At 39.5% G+C, this 19,627-nt stretch overlaps 2 protein-coding genes and 1 long non-coding RNA gene across 6 annotated transcripts in view; all 3 read left to right on the top strand.

Moving 5' to 3' along the window:
* The window catches only part of LOC124267634 (mucin-5AC-like), a 155,047-nt gene that overhangs the window by 102,928 nt on the left and 32,492 nt on the right, over positions 1-19,627 (top strand). The window contains exon 1 of one of the 2 annotated variants that reach the window (XR_006896075.1): positions 18,538-18,873. The gene's annotated coding sequence lies outside the window, so the exon portion shown is untranslated. Of the gene's footprint in view, positions 18,874-19,627 lie in introns of those variants that run through there. The other variant, XR_006896074.1, reaches the window with a different exon arrangement.
* On the top strand, positions 7,540-12,477 carry LOC124267636. Of its 3 annotated transcripts, XM_046702600.1 has the most exons (3): positions 8,825-8,969; positions 11,752-12,078; positions 12,171-12,477. In XM_046702600.1, exons 1-3 carry the CDS (start codon positions 8,912-8,914, stop codon positions 12,212-12,214), a joined length of 429 nt encoding a protein of 142 aa, XP_046558556.1. In that variant the 5' UTR covers positions 8,825-8,911; the 3' UTR covers positions 12,215-12,477. The 3 variants fall into 3 exon arrangements, 1 of the variants encoding a protein (XP_046558556.1); XR_006896078.1 differs by lacking the exons at positions 8,825-8,969; positions 12,171-12,477 and adding an exon at positions 7,540-8,817 and having other exon boundaries at positions 11,752-12,164; XR_006896077.1 differs by lacking the exon at positions 12,171-12,477 and having other exon boundaries at positions 8,825-8,965; positions 11,752-12,164.
* On the top strand, positions 13,389-15,917 carry LOC124267642. Its single transcript, XR_006896086.1, has 2 exons — positions 13,389-13,529; positions 15,692-15,917. It is a non-coding gene; the product is annotated as an uncharacterized LOC124267642 (long non-coding RNA).

Genomic DNA, 19,627 nt, shown 5'->3' on the forward strand with positions numbered 1-19,627 from the left:
TCCTCCTAAAATTTGCTTTAAAAATCTTAGCGTCATTAATCTTGCATAATGAAGATTGCAAATTGATACTACGTAGCATCAACATGTATGTCTTTTTTGCAAATGAAATTGTGTTGTACTGAGCGGTCATGCTGGATGTTATCAGTTATACCTGTCGTGACATTGCATCATACTTAATGGCAAATTGGCGTCGCTGGCAGTTTCACTGGATGTTACAAGTTCCTCATTAAAATACTTTGCTTAGCGCTTTGTATCTTCATATAACATAGAAATGCATCATCACTGGACGTTGAACGTTTCATGTTCTTAGTGACACGTTTGATAAGCACAGTGGACTGAAAACCGATTCTTAAACAATTTTTGTTCCAAAGGGCGCTAACTTCCCTTTTGAAGTCCTATAAGCGACTGTCCAAGTTTAAAGTGTTTATAGTTCCGGACTTAATGTACACGAATACGGTTTGTGACATGTAAAGCCGGAGTTCTGATATTCGAAACGGTCGCTTACAACTGAAGACGTTAACTTGCCCCCCATTTTGTCCTGAGAGTTTATTAAATGACCCGTGAAAACAGGAGAAACTGAAGTGTTCACCCACCCTCCCTCAAGAGTATGCACCCCTCCTTTCTCAAAACACTGTATCCACCCCTGCATAATTCGTCAGTGTCTTATTCTTTCACAGGTTCTTGAACAATCATTTTGCTATTACAAATCATTTTCATCTTTCTCAATTGTACAGGTGTAGAATATTTGTGTTGCTGTGAAAAGTAAGGATATTTATGGACGAGCTCTGCGTTCCATTTGGTAAGATTTCCCTTCATTGAAATCACAGCTTCAATCCGTTAGGGAATTGACGCAGACAATCCTTCAATGTAATTTATCGGCATATTTTGACACACACTGTGAATTACGGCGAAAAGGTCCTCTCGTGTCCTTATGTCGCCAGCTCTGTTTTTTATGGAAATTTTGAGTTTGAGCCAAATGTTTTCGATAATATTCACCTCCGGAGATTGTGCTGGCCATGTGAGACAATTAATGCCATTTTGTTCTTTGTAATCAGCAACAATATGAACCGGATGAACTGGGGCATTGTCATCCTGGAACTAATATTGTTCATCTCCAAAATGCCGTGTCATGACAGGCCACAAATTATCTTCCAGCATGTCAATATACTTTTGTGCATATATATGTCCTTCAAACACCATGAATACACACACATCAAAGACTCCTTCCGCTCACTCGGGCCGGTTTACTTGGTCGGCTTTCCTCCATATAAAGACACGATTATTCTTGCCAATCACAATTTGACTTTCATCATAAAAAATCACTTAACTCCTGTTGGCATCAACATTCCGGTGTCTCCGTTCCGTACACCATGCAAGGCGGTTTGTTTTTCGGTTCACTTCCCGAGCGACCATTTTCTTCTTAAATTCCGCAGGTGATAACCTTCCGTGTGAAATATTCTTTAACAGTCCGTCTAGAGACAGGATGATTATTGTTGTTATTAAAGTCATTAGTTATTACACCTAAACTTCACCTGCGTTTTTTTTTCACGCTCCGAAAAAGTGGTGCCGTGATCGATTGGACACGACTTTAGATCGTCATTTCCGCGGCTCGTTCACAACGTCGCCAGATGCTTGATATTTGTTATGATATCTCCAATTGTAGTCCTTGGTATGTCCAACAAACGAGATACTTCAGAATATTTTTGCCATCTTCATAAAGCCGTACGACACCTTGTTTGGTGGCATAGTCGACTTCACACGATTTGCGACCCATGTTTACAGACGACATATACACAGGAAACGAAGAAGCAGACGACAATAACAATGCAATCACGTGATAGTCACGTGCTGGAAGCGGTAACAGAATCTGTCGGCCATGCATGTCAATGACTTGACAGCGCATCATTAACGGAAGTGAGCACATGCATTTCCTTGAGACAACGTCATAGAAAGTCACGAATACTTTGCAAGGGGTCTGTAGTTGGTTGGCACGTGCTAAATTACAGTGTTAGTAACAACACCGAAACGTCGCTCATGTTAATACTAATGTTTTATATCCATAGAACTCTTCCCGTAGTTCTTTCCTCAGTTAAATTTGCTCATAAACTTTCAAGGGACCTGTGAAGTAAACATGTATTTTCCCGAAGCTGGAAGCAATAAATGTTTCAGACAAACTATACTACAGTTTTTATGGCACACTCCGTCTTCCCTTGCTCCTGACTGCCAAAAGTGATGGTATACGACTCTAACAATTGGGGGTAATACCTGCAGTATAGAGGTAACACGTGGGAGTATTAACTGTAGTGTAAAGTTAACAATCAGGGATAATACCTGCAGAATGAAGGTAACATATTGTAGTATTAACTGTAGTGTGAGGTTAACAATCGGGGGTAATACCTGCAGTGTGAAAGGTAACACATGGGAGTATTAATTGTAGTGTGAAGTTAACAATCGGGAGTAATACTTGCAGTATGAAGGTAACACATGTGTGTATCAACTGTAGTGTGATATCAACAATCGTTGGTAATACCTGCAGTATTAATGTACCATATGGGAGTATTAATTGTAGTGTGAAGTTAACAATCGTTGGTAATACCTGCAGTATTTAGGTACCACATATGAGTATTAACTGTAGTATGAAGTTAACAATCGGGGGTAATACCTGCAGTATGAAGGTAACACATGGGAGTATTAACTGTAGTGTGAGGTTAACAATCGGGGGTAATACCTGCAGTGTGAAAGGTAACACATGGGAGTATTAATTGTAGTGTGAAGTTAGCAATCGGGAGTAATACTTGCAGTATGAAGGTAACACATGTGTGTATCAACTGTAGTGTGATATCAACAATCGTTGGTAATACCTGCAGTATTAATGTACCACATGGGAGTATTAATTGTAGTGTGAAGTTAACAATCGTTGGTAATACCTGCAGTATTTAGGTACCACATATGAGTATTAACTGTAGTAGTACTATTATTACTACTGCTACTACTGCTGCTACTACTACTACTGTTACTACTACTTGTACTACTACTTCTACTATTACTACTACTACGACTGCTACTACTTCTTCTACTATTACTACTAATACTTCTACTACTACTACTACTACTACTATTACTACAACCATTGCTACTACTACAACTACGGCTACTACTCATACTACTACTACTCATACTACTACTACTGCTTCCGCTACTACTTCTACTATTACTTCTACTATTACTACTACTTCTACTACTGCTAATACTACTACTATTACTATTACTACTATTACTAGAACTACTACTATTACTACTACCACTGCTACTACTACTACTACTACTACTGCTGCTATTATTAATACTCCTACTTCTACTGCTGCTGCTACTACTACTTCTACTACTACTACTACTGATTACTACTACCATTGCTACTACTACAACTACTACTATTACTACTACCATTGCTACTACTACAACTACTACTACTACTTATACTACTACTACTGCTCCTGCTACTACTACTACTATTACTTCTACTATTACTACTACTTCTACTACTACTATTACTAGTACTAGTACTATTACTATTACTACTATTACTATTACTACTATTACTATAACTACTACTATCACTGCTACTACTACTACTACTTCTACTACTACTACTGTTGCTACTAATACTACTTATACTACTACTACTACAACTTCTATTACTTCTACTACTACTACTACTACTGCTACTACTACTACTACTACTATTACTGCTACTACTACTGCTGCTATTATTACTACTACTACTCCTACTGCTTCTACTACTGCTACTACTATAACTACTACCTCTACTACTACTGTTACTGCAACTACTACTTCTACTACTACTACTACTACTACTACTACCTACTGCAACTACTACTACTACTTCTACTACTACTACTGCTGTTGGTACTAATACTACTTATACTACTACTACTACAACTATTACTAATACTACTATTACTATTACTACTACTACTACTACTACTACTACTACTACTACTACTACTACTACTACTATTACTATTACTACTATTACTACTGCTACTATTACTATTACTACTACTACTACTACTACTACTACTACTACTACTACTACTACTACTACTACTACCACCACTACTACTACCACTCACTACTGCTACCACTACTCACCATTTACTACTCTACTACTACTACTACTACTACTACTACTACTACTATTTTACTACTACTACTACTACTGTTACTACTACTTTACTACTACTACTACACTACTATTTTACTACTACTACTACTACTATTACTACTACTACTATTACTTTTACTATTACTACTACTGACTACTACTACTACTCATATTACTACTACTACTACTACTGCTACTACTCACTACTTTTACTACTTCTACTTACTACTACTATTACTCACTACTTCACTACTACTTTACTACTACCATTACTACTATTATCACTACTACTACTACTACTACTACTACTACCACTGCCATTACTACTACTACTACTACTGTTCACTCACTACCACTACTCATTACCACTAATTACCACTACTACTACTACTACCATTACTACTCATTACTACTTACTACTACTACTACTACTACTGTTCACTACTACTTTCACTACCACTGTTACTACACACAATTATTTACTACTTACATTACTTTACTACTTACTACTTACTTACTACTACTTTACTACTACTACTACTACTACTCACTACACTACTACTACTACTACTCATTACCACTCACTACTACTTACTACTGGACTACTACTTACTACTACCACATTACTACTTACTTACTACTTACTTTACTACTACTAATTTACTACTACTTACCACTTATATTACTACTTTCACTACATTACTATTTACTACTGTTACTGCATTACATTTTTACTTTACTACTTACTACATTTACTTACTTACTACTTCACATTTATTTATTTTACTATTTACTAAGCTAAAGCATTACTTACACCATATTTACATAATTTTGTTACTTACATTTCAGCAAAGTTATTTTTACACATTTACTATTTCACATTACTTATGACTTATTTACTACTTTTATTTTACTTGACATTTACTTATTATTTACTATTACTACTTGAGCATGGATGTTCACATTACTTACTACTTTGACAGCACATGACATTTACACATGACTGATGACGATTTTTTTTACATGATTTACACGATTTTGATTTACGATACACTTATACTATTACTTTATTGGATATTGAACACACAGGACTGATTGATTGACAGGAGACGAGATGAGGATGACATTACATACGACGACGAGAGGAGGAGAGGAGAGAGGAGAGAGAGGAGAGAGGAGGAGAGGATGAGGAGGAGGAGAGAGAGAGGAGGAGGAGAGAGGAGGAGGAGGAGGAGAGGAGGAGGAGAGGAGGAGGAGGAGGAGGAGGAGAGATGAGAGAGAGAGGAGAGGAGAGAGAGAGGAGGAGAGAGAGGAGAGGAGGAGGAGAGAGAGAGGAGGAGGAGAGAGGAGAGAGAGGAGGAGAGAGGAGGAGAGAGAGGAGGAGGAGGAGGAGAGGAGGAGGAGGAGGAGAGAGGAGAGAGGAGAGAGGAGAGAGAGAGAGAGGAGAGGAGAGAGAGGAGGAGGAGGAGGAGAGGAGGAGGAGAGAGGAGAGGAGAGGAGGAGGAGAGAGAGGAGAGAGGAGGAGAGGAGAGGAGAGAGGAGGAGAGGAGGAGGAGGAGGAGGAGAGAGGAGGAGGAGGAGAGAGAGAGAGGAGGAGGAGAGAGGAGGAGGAGGAGGAGAGAGAGGAGAGGAGGAGAGAGGAGGAGGAGGAGGAGGAGGAGGAGGAGAGAGAGAGAGAGAGGAGAGAGGAGGAGGAGGAGAGAGGAGAGAGAGAGAGGAGAGAGAGGAGAGGAGGAGAGAGGAGGAGAGAGGAGGAGAGGAGGAGGAGAGAGAGAGGAGGAGGAGGAGAGGAGGAGAGAGGAGAGAGGAGGAGGAGAGAGGAGAGAGGAGGAGGAGGAGGAGGAGGAGGAGAGAGGAGAGAGGAGAGGAGAGGAGGAGGAGGAGGAGAGGAGAGAGAGGAGGAGAGAGGAGAGAGGAGGAGGAGGAGGAGAGGAGGAGGAGAGGAGGAGAGGAGGAGGAGGAGGAGGAGGAGAGGAGGAGAGAGAGAGGAGGAGAGGAGAGAGAGGAGGAGGAGGAGGAGAGGAGGAGGAGGAGGAGGAGGAGAGAGAGAGAGGAGGAGGAGGAGGAGAGGAGGAGGAGGAGAGGAGGAGGAGGAGGAGGAGGAGAGAGAGGAGAGGAGAGGAGGAGGAGAGAGGAGAGAGGAGAGGAGGAGAGGGAGGAGAGGAGGAGGAGGAGGACTACTCTACCACTGCCACTACTACTACTACTACTCTACATTACTACTACTACTGCTACTACTACTACTGCTACTACAACTACTACTTTACTACTACTACTACTACTACCACACACTACTTCTACTACCACTCACTACTACTGCTACTGTTACTATACCACTACTACTACTACTACTACTACCACCACTACTACTACTCACTACTACCACTACTACTACATCTACCACCTACTTCCTACTACTACTACTACTATTGTGCTCTACACTACTCACCTACTTTTACTCACTACTACTACTACTACTACTACTTCTATTACTACCACTGCTACTACTACTGCTACTCTACTACTCACTATTATTACTACTACTAACTCACTACTACTACTACTACCTACTGTTACACTAATTACCACTAATACTACTACTACTACTACTACACTACACACTACTACTATTACTACTACCACTACTCACTCTACTACTACTAGTGTTACTACTACTACTACTACTACTACCACTGCTACAACTACTGCCACACCAAACTACTACATTACTATTACTACTACTACCATTACTATGACTACTACTACTACTACTCACCACTGCTACCACTACTACTACTCACTGTTATCACTGCTACTACTACTACTATTACTACTACTACTACTACTACTACTACTCTATTATTTACTACTACTCACTACCATCATCCTGCTACTACTACTACTACTAAGATTACTACTACTACTACTACTACTACTGCCATTAGTATTACTTCTACTACTGCTACAACTACTGCTACAAGTTTTACTATTACTATTATTATTAATACTATTACTATTACTACAACCGCTACCACTACTACCACACACTACTTCTACCACTTCTACTGTTGCTGCTACTACTACTACTACTACTTCTACTGCTACTACTACTATTACTACTACTACTGCTACTACTATTGCTACTACTACTACTGCTGCTACTACTACTACGGCTACAAGTATTACTATTACTATTATTATTACTACTATTACTACTACTTCTACTGCTACTACTACTACTATTACCATTACTACTACTGCTACTACTACTACTACTGCTGTTATTATTACTACTACTATTACTACTACTTCTACTTCTATTACTACTACTACTGCTACTACTACTTCTACTACTACTGTTGCTGCTGCTACTACTACTATCATTAGCAGCACCTAATGCTACTACTATCATCACTACTGCTACTGATTCTTGTAATAGCCCGCAGTGTTGGATGTGTTCTTAAGTCCCTGTCGGAAATTGAAAGAGTACGTTTAACCAATGTTATGCGATTTGGACATTAATCCTAATGACAAACAAGTTCGTTGTTAATGAGTAACGATATCTCTTATCCAAAATACATTTATCAATCCTGTTGTACATGTATTCCCGGGAAGATAGCATCCCCTGATGTCAATCAGTCGACAGACAGCTCTGTTACAGCGAGCGTTGGGTTTTTAGAAATATTCCGGCAATTTCACGGCGGGGACAACAGAAATCGGCTTTACACATTCTATCCATGTCGGGATGGAACCCGTGCCTTCAACAGCAAGACTACGCCACTGCCCTCTTACATGTTTCGTTTCGAACTGGACGGTTATCAGGTGTGAATAAAATTATGAGTCTCTGCTACTAATCACCGTTTCTCTTGAATGAATAAAACGTAAGGAGCCCAAACCCCTTTTTCTATTTATAATAGTCCTTAGTGTATAAACATGCAGACATTGAGGATTTAGATGAATAACTCACTCACATGCATAAACCGGAGCGGCTGCGCGTCTGAGGTTGTACGGTAGCAGGGCATGCTTAAACCTTTCGTGTACACTCGATGCAATCACCTACTTTATATAATCCATTCCTATGCTATGAGTGTCATCACTTTTTTGTATTTTGTGCACAGTCTGTTTCGGCATAAAGCCGACTTGTTATGAAATGTCATTTTAACTGTTTGAGTGAGTGTGTGTGTGTCGAGTGGGGTGGGGTGAGTGGGGGTCACCCATTTGTTCTGGAGAGGTAGGTTGTACGCATGTACTGGGGGGTGTCATTAGTTTTGTACATGACATGCTGGGGGTGTCACTTACTTGGCACATAAATTTTAGGGGGTAGGGGGGCATTCTACGGTCTTCTCCATAATATTCATCAAACCCCACACACCCACCCACACACAGACACACTTGCACACCACACCCCATCCACACCCCTAGCAATAAATTATGAACGGTCCCTTATTGCAATGGGAGGGACAATGCAACAGGCGGGACCCAGCTGATAAGTAGCGCCAGTGCAGCATAACCGGGGAACCAGGCTGGCTTAGTTGTGCCCAGCAGTACTTTTTGTCGGGCACAAGATAACAGCCAGTTTAGTCAAACCATACATGTACATTCAAAGAGGCACAGAAGCTTACACGATAAAGGTGTAGTGGTGTGAGAGAAAGTGGATTGATACAAACAGACTCGACCGAAATCGTTCTATCCCAACAATCCACAGTAATAACTTCCGTTTCGAAAATGAACATATTTCTACAAGTGACTGCCGTTTTGTCTTTACAGTTTGGATTTGTGGTGGGTAGGTCACTTAAACATTCTTGAATTGAGTGGTTTATTAATTCAACGGGATCGGTGTGGTATTTGTGCTGGAGTAGTTAAAAGCGTGCGCTCGTCATGTTGGGGGCCCTGGTCCGATTCCCGACATGGGCACAATGTGTGTGAAGCCCATTTCTAGTGTCCACCGCCGTGCTATTGCGGGAATATTGCTAACAATGAGTGCTAACTCACTCACCTGGTGTATTGAAGTCTCAAGCGCTCTGGCATGTTTAACCGTGCCTGCTAAAGAAATATGTGTCCCGTGACATTAAAACTGAATGTGTATTCTTCTGCATACAAATTCAAAATTATCTTTTTTGTATTTTCCAGCCGATCGATCACTTGATTGCCTGGTTTGTTTACATGCAGCCGTCGCATGGCAAGAGCGTCAGATAAAATGAAGACTTCCAATTTTAGGCATATTTTGTGAATGGCGGCTGTTACTGGCAGGGCAGCACATACTTAACCTTTCCGCGAAAACTTGTGTCATTATTGACTTCAGTGGTATAATCATAGTATTTTCACGGCTAATTTTCCCTTTACACCAAACGGAATTTGTTTCTGAGTATAGTCAAGACTGAGTGTATTCTTTTGCACTGACGTTCTATATTTAGCTTTTTATACCTGCTTGTAAAATGGGTTTTTATTTTTAGGCCGGAGATGTACGCAATCGAAGTGCAATGACACAACGCACATTGTATCTCTGAACATTCTGATATTCATGACCATTCCTCGTTCTTCTAGCTGGTTTGCATTTCACATCTGGGTTGCGTTATTTTGGTTTGTCTAAAACTTGACGTGTGGAAAGTGAAGTAAGAGGCATTTCATCTGCACGTTTTCACCAATCGTCAATCCCATTTTATGACTTATACATGCTCCTTTATGAAACTTGGATATGCTTCGTAATTTAATGTTATTGTATGAAATTCAGAATTCAAATGTTTAGGGGAAAATACCTACTTTCGCTTGGACAGTGAAATGTTGAAATGGATCCTTTGACTTCTCTAAAATCCCTCTGAAGATATCAGAGCTACACTTTTCATGCGCCTACCAAGCCATTTTTTTCCCTGTAAACCCGATAGGCTGCTAAGCTTTATATTTAGATAGCGTAAAGGGCTTGTCCTACTTTCATGGTGATTTTTAGTAAAAGTCATGTGTAAGCCCGGGCTTTTTTTATAGTGGTAGCTACTACGCCCCTGGTTTTAAATCGATCAGCTGGCGCGTTTGCCTTATGAATATTGGTCACAATACTGCCGTCTCTGCCTAGAACAGGTGTAGGACAACGGATATGAGAATCGCCGAGAGTTTATTTTTAGACCAAGAGGAAGATAATGGAGTAAATCTATTTATACTTGGAAGATTACCACGCCAATTAGAGCGTTGGTCATGTGGATTATACGTTGGAATTCGGCACGTTTCTTCCTAAACATATCCAGTTCACATGGAATTGACAATTCCTATTGCAGGCTTGTTCTCGTGTTTTATTTGCTTTTTCTCATCCATCATACCACCAGTGAAATGAAAGTCTGGATGATTTTCCTATAGTTGTCTCCAGTAAGTTTAGAAATAACATTACCGTTTGAAACACCAACGTCTTATTAGTTTGTATGTATTATGTGTCTCATAAAGAGAAGAAAACTCCCACCAGTTTGCATGTTTAAATTTCGAACATGAGACGCGTACGTTCAAAGCTAAGCTGACTTTCAGTAATACTGGGAAGTGATCACCACCTAAAGCATTGTTTTGGAATACATCCTAGTTATATTTAGGAGCTAATGAGAGGGATATATTACAAGACTCCATGGCCTGAAAACACCCATCTCCCCAAATCCATTCTGGTCATTATACCATCATTTAAAATCACCAGGTCTATTTTCAACAACCGTTCCAGTAAAGTCTCTTTTATTGCATACAACAACACACTGTGACTATTAAAATTGTTTACATTAGGCTTTCCCGTATTGTAAACAAGAATCACTGAGATTGATTTATTTTCTTCGAAGAAAGTTCAAACTGCATTGGATTCGAAAACAGTTTTAGGTAACTTATGCCCGCTGAAGGACAAGTCTGACTTTACAAATATTGCACAGCCTGTCCCACGAGGATTTGTGGCATTTGGATTGCTCGTTATTTATTCTACTCTGGCGGAAACTGACATAACCATCTATTTCAAATATACCCTTTGACCAGATGGAATGTCTCTCACACACATTATACCTCCTGGAAGTTTATTTTTCATATCGACCAATATTCCAACAGGTCCAGCCTTTTGTGTCTACATTTCAGAACCTTTGAGGTACAATCGAACATGCAAGACTAAAAACGGCGACATACCACTCTTGCTCATTAGTTCAAGGTCACAACATTCAAGGCCCCAGTAAAGCTTTCAAAAAGTTTCATGGTGGACATGTAGAGTGCATTTCCAAATTCGATGACAAAAAATGATGTCTTTTCCAAGCTTCCATGGCAACAAGTTTCATACAATTACGACTGTGTTTACCACTGCAGAAGATGTCGAAAACATGGTCCTTCTCTTAACATAATTATGTCCTTCGGTTGTGGAAGCCATCATCAGCTTTTCATACAACAAACATCAGCACATTGAAATAATGCCCACTATTGAAAGTATATTACAGTGATTTGAGTAGAGAAAATTGGGGAAGGAATCTGATATACATATTATTCTGATAAAATGATAAATTACATAAAATCAATGTGTTTTTTCAATAGGCGCTTTTATAGGAGTCTCTTCTCATCTGTTTCAGTGCATGGACAGTCGTATGTTCTCACGTCATCCTGTGGGGGTGTAGTCACTGAGGGAAGCAGCTGTGTTTTAAATTGTGAAACTGGTTCTGCCACTGAGACACATATTATTTGGAAAAGAGGTGCAAGTGTTATTTACGAGGTGGCACGAGCAACATGTGAAACGCCAAAATCAGCATCAACTATTCCATTTGATTACGTCTTCGACTGTCCTGGAACTAGCTTTACTCTCAGTATCACATCTGCATCTGTGATACGTGACAAAACTACCTGGACATGTGATGCAGCTTTTGGTGGAAAGGATAGCTCTATTAACTTGGATGTCCCAGGTTGGTATTAAAGTATATTATAGAATATAGACTGAATATGAATGTGACATAGAATTCCTTAAGTTAAATACCTAACCTCTATTTCGTTGTAGCCACCGCCACGTTGTCCACCACCAACACCAACAATCACATCTGATTATGTTTTCGCCTTTCCTGACACGATCCTCTGACAGTTACATGTGTATCTGTGACACGTGATAGAACTACTTGGATATGTAGAGGAACACTTTTATTGGATAGACAACTTCTTTATTGCAACCTCGTCAACTGCATAAACCCATATGTCCCTCATGTATATATTCTCCTTGTGAATGATGTTGTGTATCATTTGCTTGATATCGCTGTTAGGATCAACACCGAAATGTCATCAGTTCTGGCAATAAAATAATATCGATACAGTTGTGTTGTGTTACAGATGATTATGACACAGACAAACATATATTTCTGTATCACATTGGCAATCTCATAGGGACTTTTCAAGTTCAACTATCACAGTAAAACCGTCATTCGTCTTACCAAACGTTGTTGAAGAACTGCTTTATGTTAATTTCGAATCAACTATGCAGAACGAAGCATCGCACACGTACGTTGTATTTTCACTACACAACATGCATGCTTATCATGAATTTGGTCTGTACGTCATGCAACTATGTCAATAGACCCTTTTCGCCACACCATGCACATGGTCAACAAACTGCGTTTGGAGCAGTATTTTGTATATTAAATTATAACTTGTAATCAGAGAAATACATGCCATTTGATAAAAACAACAACGTAATGGGATGAGAATACAGGATGGCACGTTAAATGATAATGTCTACAGTCATATTAAAGGCAATGCAAATCAGTTCATCCAAAACTGTAATATAATCTTTTATTCCTCCTTAGTGAAGAGTGACAGAGATTGTGAGAGTGTTTTTGTACGTGTGTGTGTGTCCTCTTCAATGATATATGTGTTATCATATATCTGATCTAGGATCTATCAACCGCGGCTCACTATAAGCAGGTGCTCGAGAAGGCTAAGGTTGTACGTAACAGAGATAGTTTGTGTCTGTACGCCTTTTATGGTCGATAACAGCGACTGTGTGTGTGTTCTTGTGTACTTGTTAGTTTTTGTGTTCGTCCGCGTATGTGTGTGTTTGTGTCTGCATGTGTTTGCGTTCGCTTGAGTTGTGGATGTGCATGTGTGTGCTTCCAAATATATAAAGACAGTGTGTGCGTGTGTTTTGTGTGGGTGCTTGTTAAAGATAGTCAATCAGTGACTGCCACTTAGTGCAATCGTAGATCTCTTTAAACGTGTACTTATTTGTATATTTATATATCAATGCCCATGCACAACTATTTGTTGGTATACTGTAATGACGCCACGTTGCCAGCGCCTGACAGGGAACAGCAAAACTCGTGATCCAGTGAGATTTATTGTACAACTGACAACCATCCTTCACAAAACGGTAAGGAGGGCGGACCAACACACGGGTCTAGTATCACAATATATTGCTATACTTTGGTGCACACTGAAATCATATCAGGGTCATTTGTGCAAGTTGCATTCGGCCTACCACATAGTTGGGTCTTATCAAATTTACACAGCTGACAAAGACAGTATCATCCTGATATCAGTTGTCTCCCTTTTAATGCAAAACAAAGAGTATGTTCAGTTCAATTCTCACAGGTATGTTATGTACGCATTCGCAACCCGGGAGAACATTATGCGCGGTGTCAGAAGTCTACAAAGACTTTCTTATCACCAACTGGCCTGACCTACCAGGAACTAGTATTAGAATTTGTTGCCGAAGTCTTACCCAAGAAAAGGGTCTGCAAGCACAACATGTATGTTATTGACACCTCGTCAGGGAAGTGGGATTCCCCTTGTCTGGTTGCATCTGCCTAACTCTGAACCACAAATCTGATAGCCTGTCGACAGATTGTTGTATATCTACTGAGTCACCTGTATATCTCTGTCAGCTATGTTTTGGTATCTCTATTGACACCGTTATAATCTCTATTGACACAGTTGACGACCATAGTCACAGGTGAACAACAATGTGTGCCGGAAATATAACAAACAATTACCTCCTCCGACATAATGTCCTGAAGGACCATTAGTCCACTTACAATAATCGTTGATGCATTCTTTGTAGGATATAGAACAGAAGCTCAAAACATAATTCATATGGCTCCAAATATGAAATCCCAAGCAAATTCTTGATCAAGATAAAATCGCAGCCTGTTCAGCTTCACGAAACACGACACGCATGTGTGCATGAGTAAACCACTGCTTATTACTATGGATGTGTCAACAGAAAATTTAAACATTTCTCCATACTTGAGGAGGGTATGTCTGTCTTGTACTTGTGTTTTCTTCTATCCAAACTCTTCACATGAAAATGTGACTTTAAACATTAATTAAAATCAAGCACGAAAATGAAAAGGAAAAGAACGAAAGCTCTGAGGAAGTTATATCACTCTGCAGACCATTTGTCAGTTGAAGAGGGACATATATATTCAGTTGTAGTGTTAATCTGATTTGAATATCATTATTGCTTATTCTTTTGAGGAGAATTTGTTATTTCACTTTCACAGCTGAAACAATAAGCTATATTCCTGTAGATAACCTTATCATTTGCATTGATAACAATTTCTTACATGTTTTAATTTCATGCATACTTACCTAAACTGTTGAGGGTAATTAGAATAGTGAAAATTGAAAATTGACCAAAAAGAGGCATCTATTGGAAAATAATTAAGTAATAGATAATATATACATTCATTCAGTTGTCACCATCTTTGCACAGGGACGGGAATATATATTTAAACATATACATATTAGTCACATGGGAGGTCTGAATTGGCAATCTTTTGTACTTTCCTGACTCGGACGTAATACTTTCAAAGATCAAATTCACAAAGAATAAATCCAGGCTGCATGCGAGTGTTTTAACCCATGAGGTATCTCATGGCTCCCTCACTAAATATTCATGCCCTGTGACCTCACGGTTTTTCTATGATTAGTGTAAATGTATTCATCATCCCTTGTCAAACTGACAAGTGGTCGTGTCATTGCGAACAATCTGTCTCAAGAAATGCTTGAGGAGAAACAAATGCTGCCACTGAAAAAAAACGGTATCCAAAGAAACCACTATGATCCTATGAATAAAACCATTGACAAGGGTAAAAAGCCTATTTACAAGCCGCCGACATATAGGTGGAATATTGCTGAGTGCGGCGTAAAACTAAACTCAGTCACGTTACAAGATTGTACATTTCATTGCACGGTCCTCTACCAAGAACGGTTCGACCGTATCTGCCTTATCCCCTTGTTTGTTTTCAAGGCGATGGACATGGAAAGAACACAATGGAATCAACACGAAAGAGACTATTTCCTGGCTATTTTCCTTTTGAGTGAAGAATCACTCCTTGGTCCAAACATTCCACTGTAACTGTCTTTTAAGAACACCAGGATTGAACCTGTAGTAAAATAATAATTAGTATATAGTGATAGGGAACGGGGCATTTCGGCTCACACAGCTAGAATTTGAATGCGATAACTAGGGCACAAAACAAGAACTTGTGCATTGTAGTTATTATTGATTTTCCTCTCTTTTATTTGCAGACGTTACACCCAGCTTCTGAATTGCAGCAGATGGCACGGACACAGTGCATGTAACTACATAAGTCAATCAAAACTTCGAAGAGGCAATTATCCTTGTTGAACACTTGCTCTGTGACACAAACTACTCCTGTATCAACCGGATAAATTCATCAGGAGACTCGTAAAAAACCAAAAGAATCGCTTGTAAAATGTCTTGAAGCGCCCAATAAATGGACAACTTCCAATCGTCATGTGTGATCATTTGTGTTGATTCGTAATAAAGGGGAATGATCGAGAATCAACAATCGACGATTTATTTCCATACAGTTCTTCTAAGTGATCTTTCCGATCCACAGCCAATTCACGCTTATACAGAACTACCCCAGTGATCTGATTGACCATATCGATTACTATCGCCACAATAAATCGTGTTTCAGTCATTGCATTACAAACAGGTCACACAAACTTAAATTCCCTGCTAAATAAAATATAAAATAAAAAACATCAAACAGCCAAAATTACACGCAGCAATCAATGTCCTGACAGACTGGCTGGGCTTGGGGAAAATATTCAACATGTCGGAAAGAGCACATACACTCACCATTGTCATCGTTATTATAATAATTCGAACCGGAGAGAAGTAGCCATTGCAAGCGTCTTTACATTTAATCTTCTCATTCTTGAACATCACTGAAAGGTAAGCTATACTGATCTCCATGAAGAATTCACCGAGGACCGAAGACTGAATAAAGGTATCAATTTGTAGTCATCATTTTTTTTCAAAATGAATCTTGAACTTACACCACAATGGGTTAAAATTCAATGTAATCTTCCAGCCAAGTTTCGTGGTTGATTTGGAACATCCTGTGAACCAAAGAGAGGTAAAATTTCAGATATTGATAATGAATCATATACTTCAACTTGGACTGAAGACCTGTGATGAGTTTTTTTTATCAGATGTAGACCCTCTCAGAACTAGATCTTCCAGGAATTGTTTTGTCATGTCTTCTGTCATTCTCAGTCAAACATGTTCGAGGGGACAAGGGATTATCCTCCTGGAGATCCTGAGGATAGTCCCGGTCTTCTGCCAACACGTGTCCCTGTATTTCTAGGCCCATGACACGTGACATCATATTCGTATATATCACCTTGAGTCCCAGCAGCAGTCAACTAGCGGCAGCATTCGACCAGCAAGGGCGTTCAGCAGCAACAGCAGCATTATAGCTGCAGCAAACAACAACGACTTAAAGATGTCCTTCACCTATTTACCATGACCTCCGTCTAGCTCAACCTCCTGTGAAAAAAACAGCTAAACTGTTGTGGCTATGTTGGAAATGTAGAGGGAAATGGGTTTTACTTTAACGGCAATTTATCTTTGCATGTTGTATTGTAACTGCACATTAAACATAATTCAGTATACATCTGTGAATTTGCTGTTGCGTCTGACAGCCCGTGCCAGGTGGGGCCGAAATATCTGTGAGAATTCGATGTTGGAAGTATGGGTAAATGGGATGTAGTTTGAACAAGGTGTTTACTGGAAATGCTAAGCTATGAGATTCTATAAAGTGATAATTTGGTGGATATAATACTATGCCCTATATGAACACAATTCAGGATATATCTGTGACGTTTAAGATGGAATACCCTTTGCACACCCACTCACTAGGAATAAATAGGCGACATACTGGGGCGACGGTTGAAGGTGAAATAAACTTTGCACACACACTCTCACCAAGCACAGGTAGGAGATATACTGAGAGAAACAAAAAAAGTATCACGAGAAAATTCAAGCTATCCTTTAATATTTTCCAGTTTTCATCACCAGCGTTGAATAGCGCTGTGGTGATGGAAACTGGAAAATAATTAAGGAACGCTTGAATTTTCCTGTGATCCTTTATTTGTTTCTCTCAGTATATATTGGGGCGACGGCTGAAGGTAGACTACTCTTTGCGCACCCACTCGCCAAGCACTGACAACTAAGAATGCAACATAAATAGGCGACTGGGTCGCATTATGTAGACAGCAGCCTATACAGCGTCGTCGCTGAATATATGCGTTAAAACCAGCTGCAACATTGAGACAACCGTCTACTACGAGTAACCGTAAGGGACACAATACTTTGTATAGTTTGTGTGAAACGTTCACTCGCGTTAATCATGATTACCATTGAATGTGTGTCTTCCCGGGTTGAAAAGAAACTACATGATTGTAAAATACGACGTATTTACTGACATCATACCTATGCAAGTGATCTATTATAAACTGTTTCTTTGCATCACCACGACGCAATCCTGACACGATTCGTAAAGTACGGCGTGTGTAAGTTGTAACAAATGTTTGGTTAGCCATTCAAATGCCAGACTCACTCGCTATTTACGTAGTAGTAAGGACCTAGAAACTATGTACATTGGTTGCCTGCAGCTGATTGGCTCAAGAGAATAAGTGAATTAACTGATGTTGTTTGTCATGTATTCCAGATATATCCTACTAATGACAAGCGTGTGCATCATTTCCTGCTGTTAAGTCAAATACGGGTTAGAATGACTATTGGCTGTTCATCTGTACCAAACTGAATATTGAATAATCTCGTATTTTGATATGTGTGTACCAGTGGGAGATGTTTATCACTGACACTTTATATACTGAACATGTATCATGTATCTCGGGCGTATCTGATATCTATCATGAGCATGCCCAAGTTGCTGTAAATATAGACATTGTGTGTCTCGAATGCACATCATATAAGTGTGAGTTTGGCTTACATTTTTTTTCAGTTTCTTCAATATAAAAATAGAATATGTATTGTGTAACAGAGAACATTGCAGTTAATGTTGTATTTCAACTACAGGACTCTTTTAAAATGGACTGACTGTTGCTAAATGTGGCCAACTTACTCTCAATATACAGACATGAATTTAAGTTCCTCATTGCATATTTGACATGGATCCAGTGTTACTACAATGCATTTATAGCTTTTCGAAGTCTGATACGCTCATAATGAAAGGAAAGTCGGGACATTTACAGTTGTCTATTCATCCAACTACCTATGCACCCTAGTCTACCACTGAGCCACCCGGGGTCAGCTGGTATTGTCAGACACCACCTATGCAGGTAGGCTGCAAGCAATGAAATGAGTCTACGTGTGTTTCTGGAGTTAATTCCACTGCTTGTTCTGCTGGATACTGCTCACATACGGCCTTGTGGTAGGTGCAGGTCCGTGCTACATACTGCTGCTTACACGTAATGTCTTGCTATACAACAAACGTACCCTAAACACTATGCACATGTTGACCTTCTGGCTGGGTTGACAGTTGAGAGGCAAAGCTTGTCCGAGGGATTATCTGGTTGAACAGACGCTTTTATTTCCAGCCAGAATATAACATTAGCCGACTTGGATGGTAACGCTACATTTCTAGTTATAATCGTTGGGCTTTGAAACATAAATAATAGCATTCAATATGAAAACTGCCGACCCTGCCGAAAAGCGGGACTTGGTGTTTGGAGTCACCTCCCTTTCGTTAGATTAGATTCGCAGATCGGCACAATTCCTGTTGAACAGATGTTGACGAACGTATTTCAAGTGATATTCAGATCGGTATTATATCTGAAAAAAATTGATTATCTAGTACCAAAGGAAAACAAGACGCATGAAGGCACGTTGGCATATTCTTTGATGACAAACTTCTAACCCAAGAACGAACTTTGATTCCTGAAATGAGGATATGTTGCAGCTTAACAAGGTAGCATCTGTACCAGACTTTAGAAAGAAAGAAAAATAAAATCGTGGATTTGGATTGTTACACAAAAGGGCTTGGTCGGAAATCGGTCCTGTAAAAGTGCGATATAATATAATAATTATAATAATAAATGGATATTTCTTGTCAATCATAGTCAATCCAGAGCATGCTCAAAGCACTACATACAAAAGAGTCACAATAGTTTATGAGGAAAATATGA

Source organism: Haliotis rubra, unplaced genomic scaffold (assembly GCF_003918875.1).
Source record: "Haliotis rubra isolate DU_JTF1 unplaced genomic scaffold, ASM391887v1 Scf1327, whole genome shotgun sequence".
Taxonomy (NCBI): Eukaryota; Metazoa; Mollusca; class Gastropoda; order Lepetellida; family Haliotidae; genus Haliotis; species Haliotis rubra.

What these genes read in the sequence shown, in the direction of transcription:
- LOC124267636 (XM_046702600.1), top strand. Translation starts at nt 8,912, where the DNA reads ATGAACATATTTCTACAAGTGACTGCCGTTTTGTCTTTACAGTTTGGA. An exon ending in ACAGTTTGGATTTGTGGTGG is followed by an intron (nt 8,970 to 11,751) that starts GTAGGTCACTTA and finishes CATCTGTTTCAG; the next exon opens with TGCATGGACAGTCGTATGTT. An exon ending in TATTAACTTGGATGTCCCAG is followed by an intron (nt 12,079 to 12,170) that starts GTTGGTATTAAA and finishes ATTTCGTTGTAG; the next exon opens with CCACCGCCACGTTGTCCACC.